The sequence below is a fragment of the Manihot esculenta genome, chromosome 11, assembly GCF_001659605.2.
Source record: "Manihot esculenta cultivar AM560-2 chromosome 11, M.esculenta_v8, whole genome shotgun sequence".
In the NCBI taxonomy this organism is placed as follows: domain Eukaryota; kingdom Viridiplantae; phylum Streptophyta; class Magnoliopsida; order Malpighiales; family Euphorbiaceae; genus Manihot; species Manihot esculenta.
In genome coordinates this window covers 5,069,244-5,087,166 of record NC_035171.2, presented here as the reverse complement: position 1 = coordinate 5,087,166, position 17,923 = coordinate 5,069,244, and the positions used below count along the sequence as shown (strand labels likewise).

General features: G+C 33.3%; 1 protein-coding gene across 1 annotated transcript; it reads right to left on the bottom strand.

Annotated features, from left to right (window-relative positions):
* Positions 1-11,179: 11,179 nt before the first annotated feature.
* Positions 11,180-16,979, bottom strand: LOC110626210 (heat shock 70 kDa protein 15). Its single transcript, XM_021771991.2, has 10 exons — positions 16,827-16,979; positions 14,282-15,513; positions 13,472-13,699; positions 13,272-13,367; positions 12,966-13,187; positions 12,630-12,824; positions 12,396-12,542; positions 12,157-12,306; positions 11,933-12,063; positions 11,180-11,843 (listed from the first exon to the last, which is right to left on the bottom strand). Exons 2-10 carry the CDS (start codon positions 15,449-15,451, stop codon positions 11,630-11,632), a joined length of 2,553 nt encoding a protein of 850 aa, XP_021627683.1. The 5' UTR covers positions 15,452-15,513; positions 16,827-16,979; the 3' UTR covers positions 11,180-11,629.
* Positions 16,980-17,923: the final 944 nt, after the last annotated feature.

The following is a 17,923-nucleotide window of genomic DNA, read 5'->3' as shown; positions in this document are numbered from 1 at the left end:
ATCTCCCCATCTTCGAGCTAGGATCGTTTCTCTCTCGATCTTCAAGAGGTAAGAGCCGATCTCTAGTTCAATATGTGTTTTAAGTAAGTTTTATGCAAGTTTTTGGGGTAGAAATGCATGAGTAGGCTTGATGGGTTTTTATGAGAAATCCATGGTTTTAATGTGTGTTTATGTGCAATGTGGCTTGCTTGTGTGTTGTAGTTGGGGTTTAAGCTTGTTGGAGGCCCCTAGGAGCTTGCATGCTTGTGTATGAGTGTTATAGAAGAGTTTTATGCATGATTAGGAAGTTTGGGGAACTTGGAGGCAAGAGGAACCAAGTTTCTGCCCTTTGGCAGAAACCAGGTTCGGCAGCCGAAGGAAGTTTCGGCCGCCGAACCAGCTTGGGAGGCAGCTTTAGGCTGCCGAAGCCTGCCCCCGAAAGTTGGAGTTTCGGCTCTGTCCGAGACTTTCGACCGCCGAAGGTGCCGCCGAACATGCATGAGTTTCGTCTCTGTCTGGGAGTTTCGGCCGCCGAAGGTGCCGCCGAACCTGCCTGACTTTCGGCTCTGGAGGGACTTCCGGCCGCCGAAGGTGCCGCCGAAAGTGCCCTTCCCAGCCTTTTCTTGCATGTTTTCTAGGATTGTTTTGAGGTGTTCTTAGGAGGTTTTTGGGGGTATGTTTAGAGTTATGTTCTTGTTGTTTGGTGCCTCATTCGAGTCCACCTGTGTAGGTTCGGACCCGAGGACCCGAGACCCCCGGTTGTGAGATAGTCTTTCAGAGTCCGTCGTTAAAGTTTCGGTCACCAGGTGAGTGGGATCTTTCCCTAAGTCTTTAAGTAATGAATAAATGAACAAATGAATGAATCTGATTGCATACTCATGCATCATTAATGCCATGCGATGTTTCAGGATGTTTGCATTAGAAATTCACGAATATGTTGCATTGCATAATTTGATGTTGATGTGGATGGTTATTGGGTGATCCATAGTCCTCTAATGTTATGTTATGATGATATGTTATGGAAGACCAGTGAGGCCCATTCTACGCCCCTGGCACTATGTAAGAGAAAGACCAGTGAGGCCCATTCTACGCCCCTGGCACTTTGGAATGTTATGTTATGTATGTTATGTAAGAGAAAGACCAGCGAGGCCCATTCTACGCCCCTGGCACTTGGAGATGTGAGGACTAATGGTGACAATACCATCCTTTATGTGATTAAATGTGATGTGTTGCATTTCATGAAAGCATGTAAAGTAAAAAGTTATGTTATTTAAATGTTATTAATAAAATGAATAATAATATACTTAAAAAGTGTGGAATTAAAGCAAATGATAATAATAATAAAATGAAGAATAAAATACCTAAAAAGGGAGGAATTAATATCATGTTTTTACTTTTGCTCACTGGGCTTTTTAGCTCACCCCTCTCCCCTAACCCCAGTCTTGCAGGTACCGTGTAGATAGAGAAGTCAGAAGAGTAAGAGAAGTCTCTGTAATAGCATAGAAGTGGACATGGTTTAGTGATAATGTAAAAGTATGTTATGTAATGTAATGTAAGTTTTATAGTGTGCTTGACTAGAGTCTGTTGTAATCCCTTAAATACATGAGATAAATGTTTTATGATGTTTATGTAACCCAAGCCTGATATATGTTATGTACCCCATTGGAGTAATTGTTGAGAACTCCACTGAGGGGTTTATGTTATGTTTATGCATGCACAGGCTAGGCTGGGTAAAGAAATGTTTGAATGAAAGAAAAGTTTTAATTTTTATGTATGTTTTGGTTCATGTATGGGATTGAACAGGTTCACAGGATGTATGTTTGGCTTGCTACGGGTTCCGGCGGCCTTAAGCCGACCTGAATCCTAGCGCCGGTAGCGGTCCGGTTTCCGGGTCGTTACATCATTGATTAAAAGCAGGGCTCACAAGTCAGTTAGCCCAGCTCGGAAAAAGTAAACCGAAAGCTCAGTTGGCTAGTGAAACTCAGAGCTCGACCCATTGATTAAAGACAGAGCTCGCAGGTCGGTTAGTCTCGCTTGGATAAAGTAAACCGAAAGCGAGCTCGCAGGTCGGTTGGTACAGCTCGGAAAGAGTAAACTGAAAACTCAGACTAGCTAAATGGATTATGGGTCTGATCAATTAAAAGGCAAGACGGAAAAAACAATATCGCAGATTTCTCAGAAAAAACCACGAAGAAAGCAGTCTCAACACCTCATTCATAATAAAGAAGGAACAGTTCGGGTATGAATGAAAAAACAAAAGTTTCATTACAGCACGTTACGAATACCCACATTACAGAATAAAAAGCTATCCTCAGAGGATTTACATGACCAGATACATCATCTACGTTTACATCACTATCACCTATCACACTATCCTAGTTTTCGATACAGAGAAACTCTCAGATACGGAAAACGAGCCCTGTAGGCCGGCCGAGTTCTGCTTCGTTATTATAGGGGAACTGAATAAGTTGATTCCCACAAGTATTTCTCACTGTTCCCCTATAGGCAAACATTCTGTTGCCCAAGTGTGATTCACGGTACATACGAACAAGCTCAGATATTATATGTTGTTCGTATATCACGCATGAAAAACATAAGTCTTCGAGTTACGGCTTCAATAAGATCACAGAGCACATATTCGAAGGCATCGACGGAAGCTTGACTGAGTGCAGCAGATCTCAGCCTCTCATAATACAGGTATTCCACACCAAAGGGGACAATAAATTGATCATTTTCGCCACCTCCATTTATATCAAAAGCAGACAACAAGGGCATCGGGGAAATTTCCTTCTCGAAGGAAGGTAAAGTCAAAGCAGACCCCTCAACAGCCCATAGCCTCTTTGGAGCTCGAACAACAACCAGAGGAGGAGGCCAGCCAGACGATCTGGGTAAAACAGTTTCAACGACCTGCCAAATGGCCCCACCCATCAACCGCCCTACTAGGAGGACCTCTGAAGCAACCTTCAGACTCCCTCGAGGTAAAATCAGATCTTCAAGAGGTTTGGACTGACCCATCTTTATCTCAGGTACTGCAAAAAGTTCCAAACAGAGATAAGTCAGGATAATCTTTTGTCAAGATAATAAAAGCAAGATTAAAGCAAACCTCTGGGGTAACAAAGCAATAAAGCCCCAGGCTCACCTCAATCCGTTTGAAGAAGGCGTCAAATAGATCCTTTGCAGAAAAAACAGGAGAATCTCGCTGGAAGAAGGAAATAGACAGAGGGCTGGAAGGAAAGACTCCCTTTCTCCGACAAAGGGCCTAAGAGTGAGAGGAGTTAACGCTGATATATACTCAAAATCTGAAGTCTTAGCACAAAGTAAAGTAACTCTAGACTCTAAGCCCACGATGTCAGGATCTTTAAAAGATATTCATGGAAAAGGAAAAAAGAGGCATGTCCAGGCGATAATGACAGGAAAGTAAAAAGAGCAGAGTATACGAGGGGTAAGGAAAGGCCAGAAAGGGAAAAAGGCAGATAGGATTCAAGAAATGAGGAATGACAAAAAGATGAAAGGGAGTTATGAAGGCATCTACACGCGAACAGGCGCGGTCATAATGGTTCTCGATATTCACCCCCTCGGCAGTCGGAGCAATAACTGCCAAGAAGGTGAAGGGGCAATTGATGACCGCTGGATTTCCCTACCCCCAATCATGGGCCTAGATTATGGCCACGGCCCATGAAAGGAAGGCCCGCACGCCCTCTCAAATAAAACAGGCCCGGATCATCAGACCCCTGAGGCCGGACTCCACCAGATTCTTCCTCATCGAGATCGGCCCAGCCCGTATAACCTCCCCACGGACTCCTTCTCCTCCTGGATTCAGCGTCCAGCCCAGCTCTCGGCCCAGCCCAGAATCTAGAACGAGACTCGTCGTACAGCCTGGCAGATCCGCTCGAGTGTACGCACGGGGGAGAATCAGAGGCCGTTACGATGGAGCAGGCGCCCGATATCCTCGTACGCCCATATCTGTATGGCAGAGACGCGTGGTCCAATCATGGGAGAGTCGTTATATGTCACCAGCAAGCAGGAAGAAAAGGATAAAAGGGATACCGTCTAGAGAGATAGACCAAGTTTTTCTTCAATACACAAACCCTTGTAAAACCCTATTCTATTGGATCTCAGATCATCAGTGTTATTTGTCTCTATTACTCAAATTTTTTCTGTACAGATGTGTTAGAATTTCTCTCCACGCGCAGTTATTTAATTCTTTCGGCACGCATGCAGGTAGAATTGCGAAATAATTGGACCTGCTCTCTTTTCTTTTATCACATTACCAGACTGAACTTTTTTAAAAGGATTCGTAGATAAAATCTATCCGATCTGATTATCCGACAGATTGAGACGCATAATGTGAACATTCAATTTTAAATCTGCATTTCTCATTAGAGTTGCTCCGAGTGTAGAAGGCTCGAAATCATGAATTTTAAATGATGTTTATTTACTAAATTTGAAATATATATTTCAAATCACTGTATGAGACAAAGCTATCCTTGTAAATGTTATCAATTTCATTTTATATTTACGAGGCTATTAAATAGTTTTTACAATATTAAATTATTTAATTAATATTATTATTTAAATAATTATCTTTTTCATATGATTTAAATAAAATCTATTTTATTAAATATTATAAATATGAAGTTCAATTGTTGACTTAACAACTTAATACTTAATAATGCTCTTAATAATTTTCATCTTTAATTCCGATGCACTGTCACGTTTTTTTCCACTTAGTTTAAGTAAAACTCGTGATCCATTGAATGGGTAACCATTTATTTATTAACTAATTAATAACTTTTTTTTGTACATTATTATCTATTAATAAATAATTCAATAAACAAACGTTATTTATAATATTTAATTAAATTAATAAAATATATTCATCGAGAATTAATATAATAATAAGTGTATTTAAGTAAATTTAAGAGATTTTAAATTTTATTCTTTTTAATCTCTAATTTTTATTTTAAAAAATAAATTTAATTAATAAAATAATTATTATAAAAGATTAATTTCATTAGTTTAGAGCATAAAACGATCAATTAATTTGATTTTTTTATTAATATTAGCGTATATACATCTAATATGTTTTTTTTTTTTTTTTTGTAATGAGTTAAACTGAAAGTGATTGGGATGGATGGTGGTCTGAAAGAGAACTCAGAGAAAGAGAGGGAGAGAAAGTGAAAACAACTTTGACGATGTGAGCGGCAAGTGGAGGTTGATGCCTTTGATTGTTGGGTATTTTAAAACATTGGTACCGTTTAATTGTTGAGCTGGGTCAGGTCGATTGTCAGGATTTTAAGTTAGTGTCTTTTAATTTGGGTTGACATACTGTGCTCTTTATTATTGAGTTTGATAGGGTTGAGCAATCGGTTGATTTATATTTTATTTGAATTAAATTAAAAATTAAATTATAAAAATATTAAAAATTAAAAATTTTAATTATAAAAATATAATGAAACTGAATTGAATTGATAAAAATTGATTTAGTTATTTTAAATTGAATTTTATAATTTTTTTTAATTTTTATTTATAATTTTAATAGAATAATTTAATAAATATTTTACATAAATTTATTAATAAATATTTTTTAAATAATAATAATAATATTTAAAAAAATTTATATAAATTTATATAAAATTAAAAAGTATGTATAAAATGAGTGTTTTATATAATAAAAATATATATATAATTAATTATTCAGTTTGCTAATTATTTAATATATTTAAATTAAATTAAATTAAAAATTAAATAAATTAAAAAATATTAATCAAAACAAACTGAATAATTCAATTAATTAAATTATTAAACTAAAATTAATTAATTAGCGGACATTTTGAATGCAGAATTTTCTTGTATTGATAAAAAAAATATATATAAAATGGATGGATGGAGTATGGGGTCCACGAAAATGGTGCTAGTGTTATATACCTAAAATTTTCTGGGTGTAAAAGATAAAGGTTTTTCCAAAGAGTAATTTTATGTATTTATTATTATTATTTTAAGAGGAGTCAGTACGAAACGACAAAACAGGTCTTCTTCTTTATATGGATGGACCAGTCCGGACGCCTGAGTCCACCGATGTTTTCTGTTGGTCAACTGTTATCTACTTAACTTCCTCTTTTCTAATTAAAAAAACAAAAAGATTTAGCTAAATTGGGACAAAAATATTGAGCTTTGTCATTTTATTATTTTTTAAATGTTTTTTTCTTATTTAAATTTTGTGTATATCTTATTTGCCAATTCTAATTATTCAAACACAAATCTTTAAAATATAAATTTAAATAACCCTTAACAAAAGCTTTTAAAATCGAATATCTGATATAGAAATTTTTAAATTTAAAAAAAAATATTTTATTTTTTTATGAGTTTATCGGACTTAAATTTAGATTAATCAATTTATCAAATTTCAAATGTTATATGATATATTAAAAAATATAAATTTAAATGCATAAAGTTTTTCTATTAAAAAATTAAGGATATTTTATATGAATTTTTTTAAAATTTATAAAATAGTCACTCATCAATTTTTTAATGATAAATTAATTTATAAATTTAATTTTTATATGATAAAATAGTTTTTCTTTTAATAAAAAATATAAATTATTATTAGTTGACCATTAATCAAAAATTTTATATTTTTAATGATTAAAATAACTTTTTAAATGATCAATATTTTTTAATAAAAAAAATATTTTTATTTATTATATTAATAATAAAGAATTGAGAGATTACTATTTTAATTTTAAAAAATTGGTGTTTTATGATTTTTATTCATTGTTTTTTTATTTGTTTATTATTATTTTTTTAAAATAGAGAGTGGGAGATTGAACATGAAATCTCTCAGATTTACTCAGATGCACTTATCACCCGGTTAAACTTGTGAGTATCACCCGGTTAAGTTTGTGAGTGCTGTTTTTTTATTTATTATCATATAATTTTAATTGTTAAAATATAAAAATTTATATTATATAAGTATAAAAATTTTTATACTTATAAAAATCAATTTAACCAGATTTCAACTATAGTATGTAAGTATAAAAATTAATTTTTAATTTTAGTTAAATATAAAACTTTTTATCCATATAAAAATCAATTTAGATAGACTCCTAAATATAAAAATTAATTTTTTATTAAATATAAAATTTAATATTTAATTTTTAAATCTATCATTTTTATACTTACATAATATAAAAATTAATTTTTAAGGAAAATTAAAATTATTCATTATTAATTTTTATACAAAATATTAATTCTATACTTTAAAAACTAAAATTAATAACTATAATAACAAGTAAAAAGAATAATAGATAAAACTTATCAATTCACCTATGTCTACAAATTAAAATAGTAATTTTTTTATTTTTATTAATAAATAAAAATAATTTTTAATTAAAAAAATCACTTAAAATGATATTTTAATTATTAAAAAAAATAAAATCTCTAATCAATATGGTATACTTTTTATTAATACAATAATTATTTTATTAGATAAAAATTTATAAATTTAATATATTTCAATTTATTTTAAGAAAATTTATGAGTTTAATATATTTTAATTATTTCAAATATTTAACGAGTTAATATGAAAGAAAAAGTATATATTTAATAAATTTTATTGCTTCAATTTCACGTCGTCGTCGTCCTCCGTTTCTCTCCTCTACCAATGATGGAAACAGCTAATATTCAACTACCGATTTGAATGTTGACGATTCATGCAAACCAGGGGGATTTTTAAGCAATAAAGAGCTGGAGAAGCTTCAAACAAGAAACTGAAGAGATTTGGGATCAGGCGATGAGATCAGAAGATATTGATCAGATCATTGCGAAATTGGTGAGCAGGTATTTTGATGAGTTTATTGCGTATGTGTATTCTGCTGAGGTTTTTGGTAAGCATGATGCCATCGATAAACTCATCGATTGCATAATGCAGAATACCAGATTTGAGTCGACGACACTGGAGGAGGAACGAAGCTTATCGCATCGCTGTGGGAAGATGTGATATACTCATCTAAATAAAAAATTTCTTTAAAATTTAAAAAATTGATCCTTTACGCTAAAATTAAATTGAATGAATTAAAAGCAAAAATCGAAAAGGTATAATTTTAAATATATAAATTTTTTAATATATTTTATTTTTTAAATTAAAATGAAGAAATAAAAAATAAATTATCTTATTAGAAAATTTTTTTAAAAAAAATATTTTTCACGAAAAATATTTTTTAAATATAAATTATTTTTTAAAATAAACAGATGCTTAAATATTAATATATAATAACAATTTTATATTTTTTATAAATCAAAATAAATTTACGGTATGGAATAAAATTAACTCTCTCTAAAATCCATATATGGGATAAAAAGAAACGTTTCAAAAAATGTTCTCTCACGATGCATTTGGTGTATTTTAAGGCTATAAAACATTCAAACTGTTTATGCGCTATTAAAAAATTATTCAAAAAAAAAGTTTAATTATCTCAATTTATTTTTTAACCTTGTTTGAAATTAAAACTTTTATAAAAATAATTTTTAATTTAAAATAAAAAATTTAATTTTTAATTTTAAAAATTTTTTATTTTAAAAAATAAAATCTAGTACGCTTTTGTGAAGATATATTTAATTTTTTATTATAAAATAAATTATATCAAACCGAATGTTGAATGAATTAAATTTAATTTTAAATTTATTTGAGAAATGAGAAATTCAAACGGTAAATATTTAATCCGTTAAAATTTAACCGTTTGTTTATTTATTTATTAATTTATGAACATATTCATAAATACTCTCTTGAAAAAAATTATTTAAATTAAAATTAATTATTTTTAATTTAAAACTCATTAGAAATATAAATTTATAGAGTTCTTCCCTTGATTCAAAATTTAATTTATTTTTTAAATCAAGTAAATTTAAACTTATTGAAATACTCTGCTAGTTTCAAATGAATTAAACTAAGATTCTTTAAGGAAAGAAAAAACCAAAAAAAATCAAATTTGAGCTTTTGAACGTTGGGTTTGGTTCGCTACCCCAAATTACACAGCCAGTAAAGCTCAATGATTCGGTGGGTCCCAAAATGGACGAGAAGTGATTGCACGATAAAATCACTCAAAAAATGGACCCCACAACCACATACGATATGAGCCTTGCGATGTATGATGATTGATTCCCATTAAGCCCCTTATTATTTACAGTTCGCTCTTGTCGTTTTGTGTGACTCAGCTTTTTAGAAATTTTATTTTATATATGGATCGTCGCTCAGTTTCAGGTGTAGTACATTTCTATTATTTTATTTTATTAATATAAAAGTAATTAATATTTAATAAAAAAATAGATTATTTTTAGTTACAATGGATTTAATTAATATTACATTTATTAAATATTAAAATAAAAAAATTCCAAAAGGATATTTAATAAAGAACAAAGACAGTAATAATTACCGTGTGTCCGTTTATTTTTTGTTTTTTGTGAACAACATTACCGTGCTTTTTTAAAATGAATCAAATGGGAAAACGCACGCGTTGGTTTATATTATAAAATCCAACGGTGTGGAACGGAAGATTCTCTGTGGAGAAATCTGAAAATCTGACGGGGGAAAACAACTCCTGCAGTGCAATCGGACACACGTGTTTGGTATGTGATGGAGAGAGTGATAGATTAAGGATTTTGGAGTGACGTAACGTGCTGTATGTTGTCAGTTTGGACTTGTGGCTCAAAATTTTATTAGGATTATAACATTTATATATATATTTTTTAAATGATCTTTTATTCTGAAACTCGATTTGCTTGGACACACAATGCGGATGAAGTAAAATAATAATAGAAAATATCTATTTTTCTTCTCTCAATATAAGAAAAATAATGAAAGAAAAGAAAATAATTATTCCTTTATTTGTAAACAGGAGAGTGAATAAATAAAAGAAACGATTCAGATGAAGAATCCTCATTTAGATTGCTGGCAGTGGCAAATTCTATTCAGAGAACTTAGTGAGATATGAGAGAAGATTGGGATCAAAGTTCTGCTGGTTATGTTTCATTGGTTCAACAAGCCCCACCAAATCAAAGGGATCTATAGGCTATAGCACCAACAAAAGCCAGTCAATTCAATGACCGAATTCATTACTTTGTGGAAGACTGAACCCAAAGAGCAACAGTAGTTTGTATCATACACACAGAGACTACTATTGCTTCTTAATGGAAAAAATAAGATTTCTGTACTACTTCAACTAAAATTCCAAAATGATTTTCATATTTGAGCAGTCTTGCAGGTGCTTGGCTGTTCAAAAGTTTAGTGGTCTAACACATTATGCATGTTGGATGCTGCTTCTGAGTTTGCAGAAGGCTATTAACTTTCACCTGCTAAATTATGGCAAAATCCAAAGCAGATAAGCTATTTCACTTCCCATTGCAATGCATATATATGTTGATCAAATCTGAGGACAAAATCATGCTTACAACCATCTTTTCTCATATCCAAGAATCAACTGCAAATATAATCAGCCTTTGTAAGTATATATAGTGGGATCGAGTGCAACCCTTACTTTTCATATCCTGGATCAAACACAAAGCTTTCTCAACCTTACGTAACATTGAGTAAATTCCCAACAAGGTTGTATTGGTCTTTGAAGTGGGAGATAGGCCTTTAGCTTTCATCTCATCAAAGCAACCTTATTGTAGAATCATCTCAACCTAATATCCCAAAAGCTGAAACAACTGTACTATATGTTATAGTGTCTGAAAACAGCTGCCCTCGTTGCAATGAATCTCATTGCAAGGCTCATGCACCTTCTTATGATTACCTCCTTTCATCAATATCAAGATCATGGAGTTATAATAGCTGGGTAAAGATTCACCTTTTTTTTTTTTTATCTTTTTGAAACATGAGAGCACTAAAACGTACAAATGCATTCATTCAAATCTCCAAATCATTGCATTATCCTGTTCTTTGAAGAACCCATCTTCAATATATTTATACATAATTTTAATCTCTTAACAATTTCAACCTATATGAAAATGTATATGAAAATGGGTTGTCGATCATTCCTTCTGCTCATTGGTAATGGTAACTGATAAATGGAATTAATATCCCGATGAAATACAGAGTGATCCAGTTACTCAACTCAGCCCTTAATCATTTTACTCTTGTTGCCCAAAAAATGTAACCATTTGTTGTCAGCATCCAGCAAATAAATTTTTGAGGAAGTAAAAATACAGCTAAAATGGTAACTTTTTTTCCAGCAAAAGAAAAAAGAGACTTCAAATTATAATCAAAACAACAACAAAATGAAGACTCAAAATGACGTTTGTAAATCGAGACGTATCCTAAAAGATCAAAAAATAGTAAAACTTAAATCTTAAAGTGAACTTTCTACCCACAACACCAGAAATTCGGGTAGGATTCTAGAGACCAAGTCTTTCACCTTTCTCTTAAAAACCCTTCTGTTGAAAAAAAACAAACGGATTCTAGAGACTCGCTGATAAGTACTAAAATTTGGCTGACCATTCAACAGAAAAGGCTTTACAGATGAAATGGAAGTAGCCGTCAAACATCCCACATGCCTCCATGTTGGCCTCACCAAAGTGTGTCTCCAGCTCAAATAGTTCTTATACAATATCAACCATTCTTTTTGTTTCAACTACTAAGGCCTTTTCTGCTGAATTATGCAGTTGTGTTTTCCGACTTTTCAGTTTCCATTGGCTCCCCAGATGCTGGTGGAACACCACCACTGCCTGCTCCTGTGTCCTCATTGGCACTTGCATTTGCATCTCCCCCCTGTGCTTGCTGTTCGCTTCCTTGAGGTGGAGGTGTTGCTGGTGTTTCAGGAGTAGCTGGTTTAGCTGGTTTTGGTTTTGTCATTAGTGGCCTACAAAACCTGTGGAAGGAAAGAATCATAACCTTCAGCACTATTTCCACTCAGGAAAAACGAAGCACTATGAAACAGCTGCAAGACAATGAAAATACCGGTCAAGAGCTTCTGCTTTTCTTCTCACATCGGCTGACAACAGAACTGGAGTGGCATATTTAGGAAGCGTGTCCTGCTGCAGCTTCCTCTCTCTCAACCAGGCTTCTGCTTCTACACACTCATTCAATACCTACAGAACCTCAAAGGAACGGCATAAAGAATAACACCAAACCAAAAAAGTAAAAAGAAGTGCAACCAGATATAGTGATTGGACAGTCTTTACCTTCTGCTTCTCAGAGAGGTCAATGTGATCAAATTTAGGATCATTGGACATTGCTGCCTCTCTGTAACTATTAACACAATAAGCAAGCTGATCAATTACAGATCCCCTCTCTGTGTACTCCTTATAACGCTCTTCAATGGGATCACCTTGCTGCAATTGGTTACATGATTAGAGACACATAGCCAATAAAAATGATTAACTGGTAAAAGAGGTAAGGAAAAGTATGCAACTAGATGCACCTTTTTGAGCTCTTCAAGCTTGGCAATGTAAACGCCTTTGGTTTCATCCTCACCATCTTCATACAACCAATCTTCAACTGCCTGCAGTTTGGTTGTGAATTCTTCTCTCTCTGGGTCGGTGACAAACTCCTGATATTTGTCACTAAGCTGGAAAAATAAAAGAATTAGAAGTCTATACATATACCACTATGTGAAGGCTATCGAGCAAAACAGGAAGTCGCAAAAAAAATCTACCTTGTTCCTCATATCATAGACATAGGCTTCAACAGCATTTTTCCTGTCTTTGGTTTCTTCCATAACCCGATCTTGCAATGCCATTTCAAACTCCTTTTCTACTGCTTTCTGCACATCTGCTGGAGGCATTCCACCATAAACTAGTTCTGCAACAGGTATATTTGTCTTCTTTACTTTCTTCTTTGGAGCTTCAACCTAAAAGCCAGATGTAAGTAACCAGCATTCGAGTACAGAGAATAGTTCAAGGGCAACTATAGCACCTTCTTAAAGTTGATAACTTATGATTAAAATTTCATATAAAAAATCCTGTTAATTTGCACAATAGGGTTAGCTCACCTTGGTCTCAGTTTCCATTTGTGTGGGCTTGTCCCCAGATTCAGGAACACCATTTTCAACCCCAGAAGCATCAGCAGTTCCTTTCACGTCTTGCATATTAACATCAGAGACATTACTATTAGGAGGAGCAGCATCACTCGGAGCTTCATCAGTGTCCATCTTGGTAGCTTCCTTTGCTGGCTCTTTTGTGACAGGAACTTCAACCTCTTCTTCCTCCAAAAGCTAACACAAGCACCGAAGGCATTAAAGGATTGTTCGACAAATTTCAAAAAACTGCAAAAAATCCCAAATCTCCAAGAGACTCACCGTTGCTGACTCAACAGACACAATACCATGCAGATTTAGGCGAACTTTCACCTTCACCTTTGCTCTCTCACTTGTTGAAGATTGGAAAGGACCAATCTGCAAAGCATAACACAATAAATTTTTGAAACTTAGATAAAAAAATAGCCATGATCATGTAATCATGGTTGTAAATCATTGGCTTGTGAGAGCTAACTCCTTACCGTATATGTACTTATCTTAGCAGGAACTTGCAGTTCACTCACATCAGCATATTGTACATCAACTGTGAATGTCCCTGACCTGTAGAATGTCAAAGCCTTGATACTGGGAATGGGATTTCCCTTGGGAAAGACAATAGTGCTTTGCTGATTATCTGCTGCTCCATTCTGAGAATCTGGAGCAGCACCTTTCCATGACAAAGCAACAGAAAATGGGAAACTTTCATGGACCTGCAAGCCATAAAACCATTTTGTGAAACAAATCATGCACCAAAATACACGTATAGAGAGATAATGGAAAGAGGATTTTAGCTACTCTCCAATTAAATACAAATCATCCTGAAAGAAAGCACTGCAGCTCCTCTAGAAAACATAAGAACATTTTAACATGCTTAAAAATCAATGGCACCTCGAGCATTTGAGTGTAACTTTCTCTTATAATGTGGAACACATGAATAGACAATAAACCAGAGTTAGAGAAAATAGCACCCACACAGCAAATCAAACCCTTCAATGAAGGCACAATTCAACACAATAGTAGAACCACTTCGAATAAAATTGCACTGGGCTAAAATCATGTTATAGCAGAAATAGCTGTATACTCGTCCAATGCAAACTTAAGAAACAAACAGAGATACCAGAAACGATCTCCACAAGGAGAATCAATAGCTTCAGTAATTGCAGAAATTTGACAGAAAAGGTAACATCACTTGATAAAATTGCGGAGAGTTAAAATCATGTTAGGCATAGCTGTATCATCAACACACAAGTAGACAATATAGAGTAAGAAAAAAGTCAAGGACAGGTAGTTACCTGGAACTCCCTCACTTTAAAAGTGGGACTGAGAATAGCACACTGCAAAGCACAACCCCTAGAAACACACTCACTGGCATTCATGGTACGTCGAGGCTCCTTCCCAAAGAACTCTGTCAATATCTTGATTATAGCAGGTACACGTGAGCAAGAACCAACCACCTCAACCATGTGAACATTTTCAACTGTCAGCTTAGCATCCTGAAGTGCCTTCTCCAAAGGCCTTTTAACACGTTCCAAAATTGGAACACAAATCTTCTCAAATTCGTCTCTCTTAATGAAGCCTCTGACATCTTTTTCATCCATTAAGCATTCAATATTCAGAGGTGCCTCAGGGTTGGCACTAAGAACCTTCTTTAGCTTCTCACAAGCAGCCCTAAGCCTAAGACAAGCCCTAGCATTCTGGAAAACATCAATCTTATACTCTTCCTTGAATTTAGCAGCAAAGTGATGAAACAGAACCTCATCAAAATCTCTACCACCCAGAGACCGATCAAAAGAATGAGCCAATATCTTGAGTTGACCTTTTCTGAATCCAGCAATGCACACTTGCATGCTTGCATGTCCAATGTCAACAAAAGCAACATTCAATTGGTCATTCTCCGGCAAATCAGTCTTATAAATACCATATGCCAGTGCTGTAGCTGTGGTTTCATGAATCAAACGAAGAGGATGCAATCCTGCAATTGTGGCTGCATCCAAAACAGCCCTTCGTTGGAGGTCAGTGAAATAAGCTGGAATTCCAATGCAGCAATCCACCACAGCTGCATTTAGATTCTTCTCAGCTATGCCTTTCAAATTTGACAACACCATGCCCAAGACTTGTGTTGGTGTAAATGCCTTCACTTCCCCCAAGTACCTGGCATGAATCAGAGGGAACCCATCTGGACCTTCAGTTACAGCAAAGGGCAATGACTTGAGATCCTTTTGCAACTCAGGATCAGAGAATTGGCGGCCAATCAGCCGTTTAATCTGAGATATAGAGTTCTTTGGGTTCATCATAACAGAAGCAGCTCCTGCTGTCCCAATGAATCGCTGTTTGTCACCGAAGCACACAATAGAAGGAGTTTCACGCTTTGACTCATCATTTAGCACAACATCAATCCCTCTTTGCCTTGCAACAGCCACCACACAGTTCTCATTGCCAATATCAAATCCAACCACACTCATTTTCTATAAAAATTCACCGATTTATGGGAGAAAAGCGATGTAGTTATAAATTTAGGTGTAACCTGTATGAAACAATCAATATATAAATAAAAAAAAATGCTACACAGTAAACAAACCAGCTAGTGAAAACATGTTCGCCATATACAAAGCTTTATAGAGAGATAAAGTTAATGGAAAGGCTCTCCTTCTCATAAAATTCCATATGCCTCTCTGGAAGAGGACGACAACAAATCACAAAACAACAAAAAGCAGCTCTCACCACATTGCCACAACGTACCCATGAACATACAGCCAAATGGAACATGGGATAATATCATAACAAATCCTAAAACAATACCCAACAGGTGTACACTCAATACCCATTAAAATTTTTGCAGGCACTGGTAATCCTTCACTTTCTGGGCTTTCAATACAAACTTATAAATTTCATCATCAAGCAATTCATAAATCCTAGGGAAGGGAACAATCTACAACACATACACATATATATATTAAATCAAGCATCTGATTTTAACATAAATCAACTTCACTCCAAGATAAAAGACGCAATTAAAAAAATGTAATCATCACAAATCATAGTTCAGTAGGTGGCTCAATAGATGATTACTCAATACCAACATCATCAAATACATCCAACAAGCAAAGCTGAGATCATGATAAATAGACAGCTTTCCATTTTTTAGTGCAATGAAAAAAAATGAAAGAAAAAGGGGTCACAATCGGTGAAGTACGACCAATGCTGAAACAAATAGCAGGACCTAAACAATTAACCTGCAGAGCAGATAGCACATGAAATGAAAAATACCCAAATAATGTGCATGGATTACAGGTAGCAATGTGCATAATCGATTATCAAAGAACACCCAGAAGAGATGAGAAAAGGCAGAACCCAAACTGCACATGCAAATGCTATTCTAAAACTTAATCTATTAATGTACAAAAATAGAAAAAAAAAAAAACAAAAACAAAAAGGGGTTTCCACATTAATGTAATCTAAAAGAACAGGAAGCAATAAAACTGCACGATCAGTACTAAAAAAATGCCCATGAATAAATTTGTAAAACTGAAAAGCTCAAATCCACAACAAGCTCAAAATGATCATCAAATCTAAGCAGCGAATTACCCAAAAAAGCAAAACAACACAAACAAAATATAACAACCGCCACCTGTACCTGAAAATCCTGAAAAGCAGAATCTATTACGAAGTACAATCAACCAATCAGAGACACAAAATCACCGTTACAAAGCTAAATCACAGAAGAAAAAAAATACAGATCTAAAACAAACGTCAAAAGATGAAGAACACCAAAACGAGACCTAGATGGACGAACTATAAACAAACAAAAAAAACAGATGAAGCATAGTAAATTTGCACCTTAAAACCAGAGGAACAGAGAAGAGAATAAGGCGAGACCTTGCGGTTCTAGTCTCTAGAAATCTCTAGCGTAGCGAAACAGAGGATGGAGGGTACATACACTGGAGCCTTTTATTGTGAGGGTACTGCTTTGCTCACATAGGTAATAAAATAATAATATTTATTTATAAAGAAAAGCGATTTAATTAATTTATAGTATTTCGGTGTGCCTTTTTTGTAATACTAGCTAGAGGGAATTCAGTAGGGTCGAGCCGTCGAGATGGTCCCAGAGGTGTCTAGACTCTAGAGTTTGTGATTTTGCTTTGTTACTTCTAGAAAGATCTATCTGAAATAAACGTGTATTTTAAGTTTTTGACATTAGATTTACCCTTGGGCTGGCTGGCTGGCTGGTGTGGGCTTTTCACATGGTGGTGTTATTTCTCTGGGCTTCATCATTGTATAAGGGTGGTGGAGGTGAATGCAAATAGTTTAAATTATAAATTAATTAATTAATTATTATTATACAATTAATTCCAAGTGAGATTTTTTTTTTTTTGAATCAAATTCCAAGTGAGATTTGAATTCGAGAGTTTTTAATCTTGAAAATAAATTTAATTTTAATGCTGTAAAATTCATTAATTTCAATTTGTTAATTTAGACTCTATTTATTTGAAAAAGTAACTTATATATAAAAATTATTTTTTATATAAAATAATTTATTATTATTCTATTTTAAATTAAAAATAAAATATATTAATAAATTTATATATAAAAATATTAATAAAATTTAATATATATAAAATGATTTTCTCATTTGAGAAGAGTAAATTATTTTTTTAAATAACTTATTTTTCATTATAAACTTTTTTTTATTTACTAAATTTATTAAATATTTAAAATGTAAAAAAAATATATAAAAAAACAAATGTAGACTTAATTTGTTACTTTTCTGATTAGCTTTTACTTGATAAAATAATTAAAAATAAGACTAGGAAATGAATTGACTCAGATTAATTAAGTCTATTAAAATTAGCTAAAAATCTCTTTTAATTAAAAACTCTAAAAGTAATTTTTTTTAACCAAAACTGATAAAAATAATTAATGAATTTATTAAAAAT

Excerpts from the sequence above, each read along its gene's own strand:
- LOC110626210 (XM_021771991.2), bottom strand. The coding sequence starts at position 15,451 with ATGAGTGTGGTTGGATTTGATATTGGCAATGAGAACTGTGTGGTGGCT. Across the intron at positions 13,188-13,271 it reads TGTCTGTTGAGTCAGCAACG|CTTTTGGAGGAAGAAGAGGT; the intron begins GTGAGTCTCTTG and ends TGCTTGTGTTAG. Across the intron at positions 12,825-12,965 it reads AAATGGAAACTGAGACCAAG|GTTGAAGCTCCAAAGAAGAA; the intron begins GTGAGCTAACCC and ends TCTGGCTTTTAG.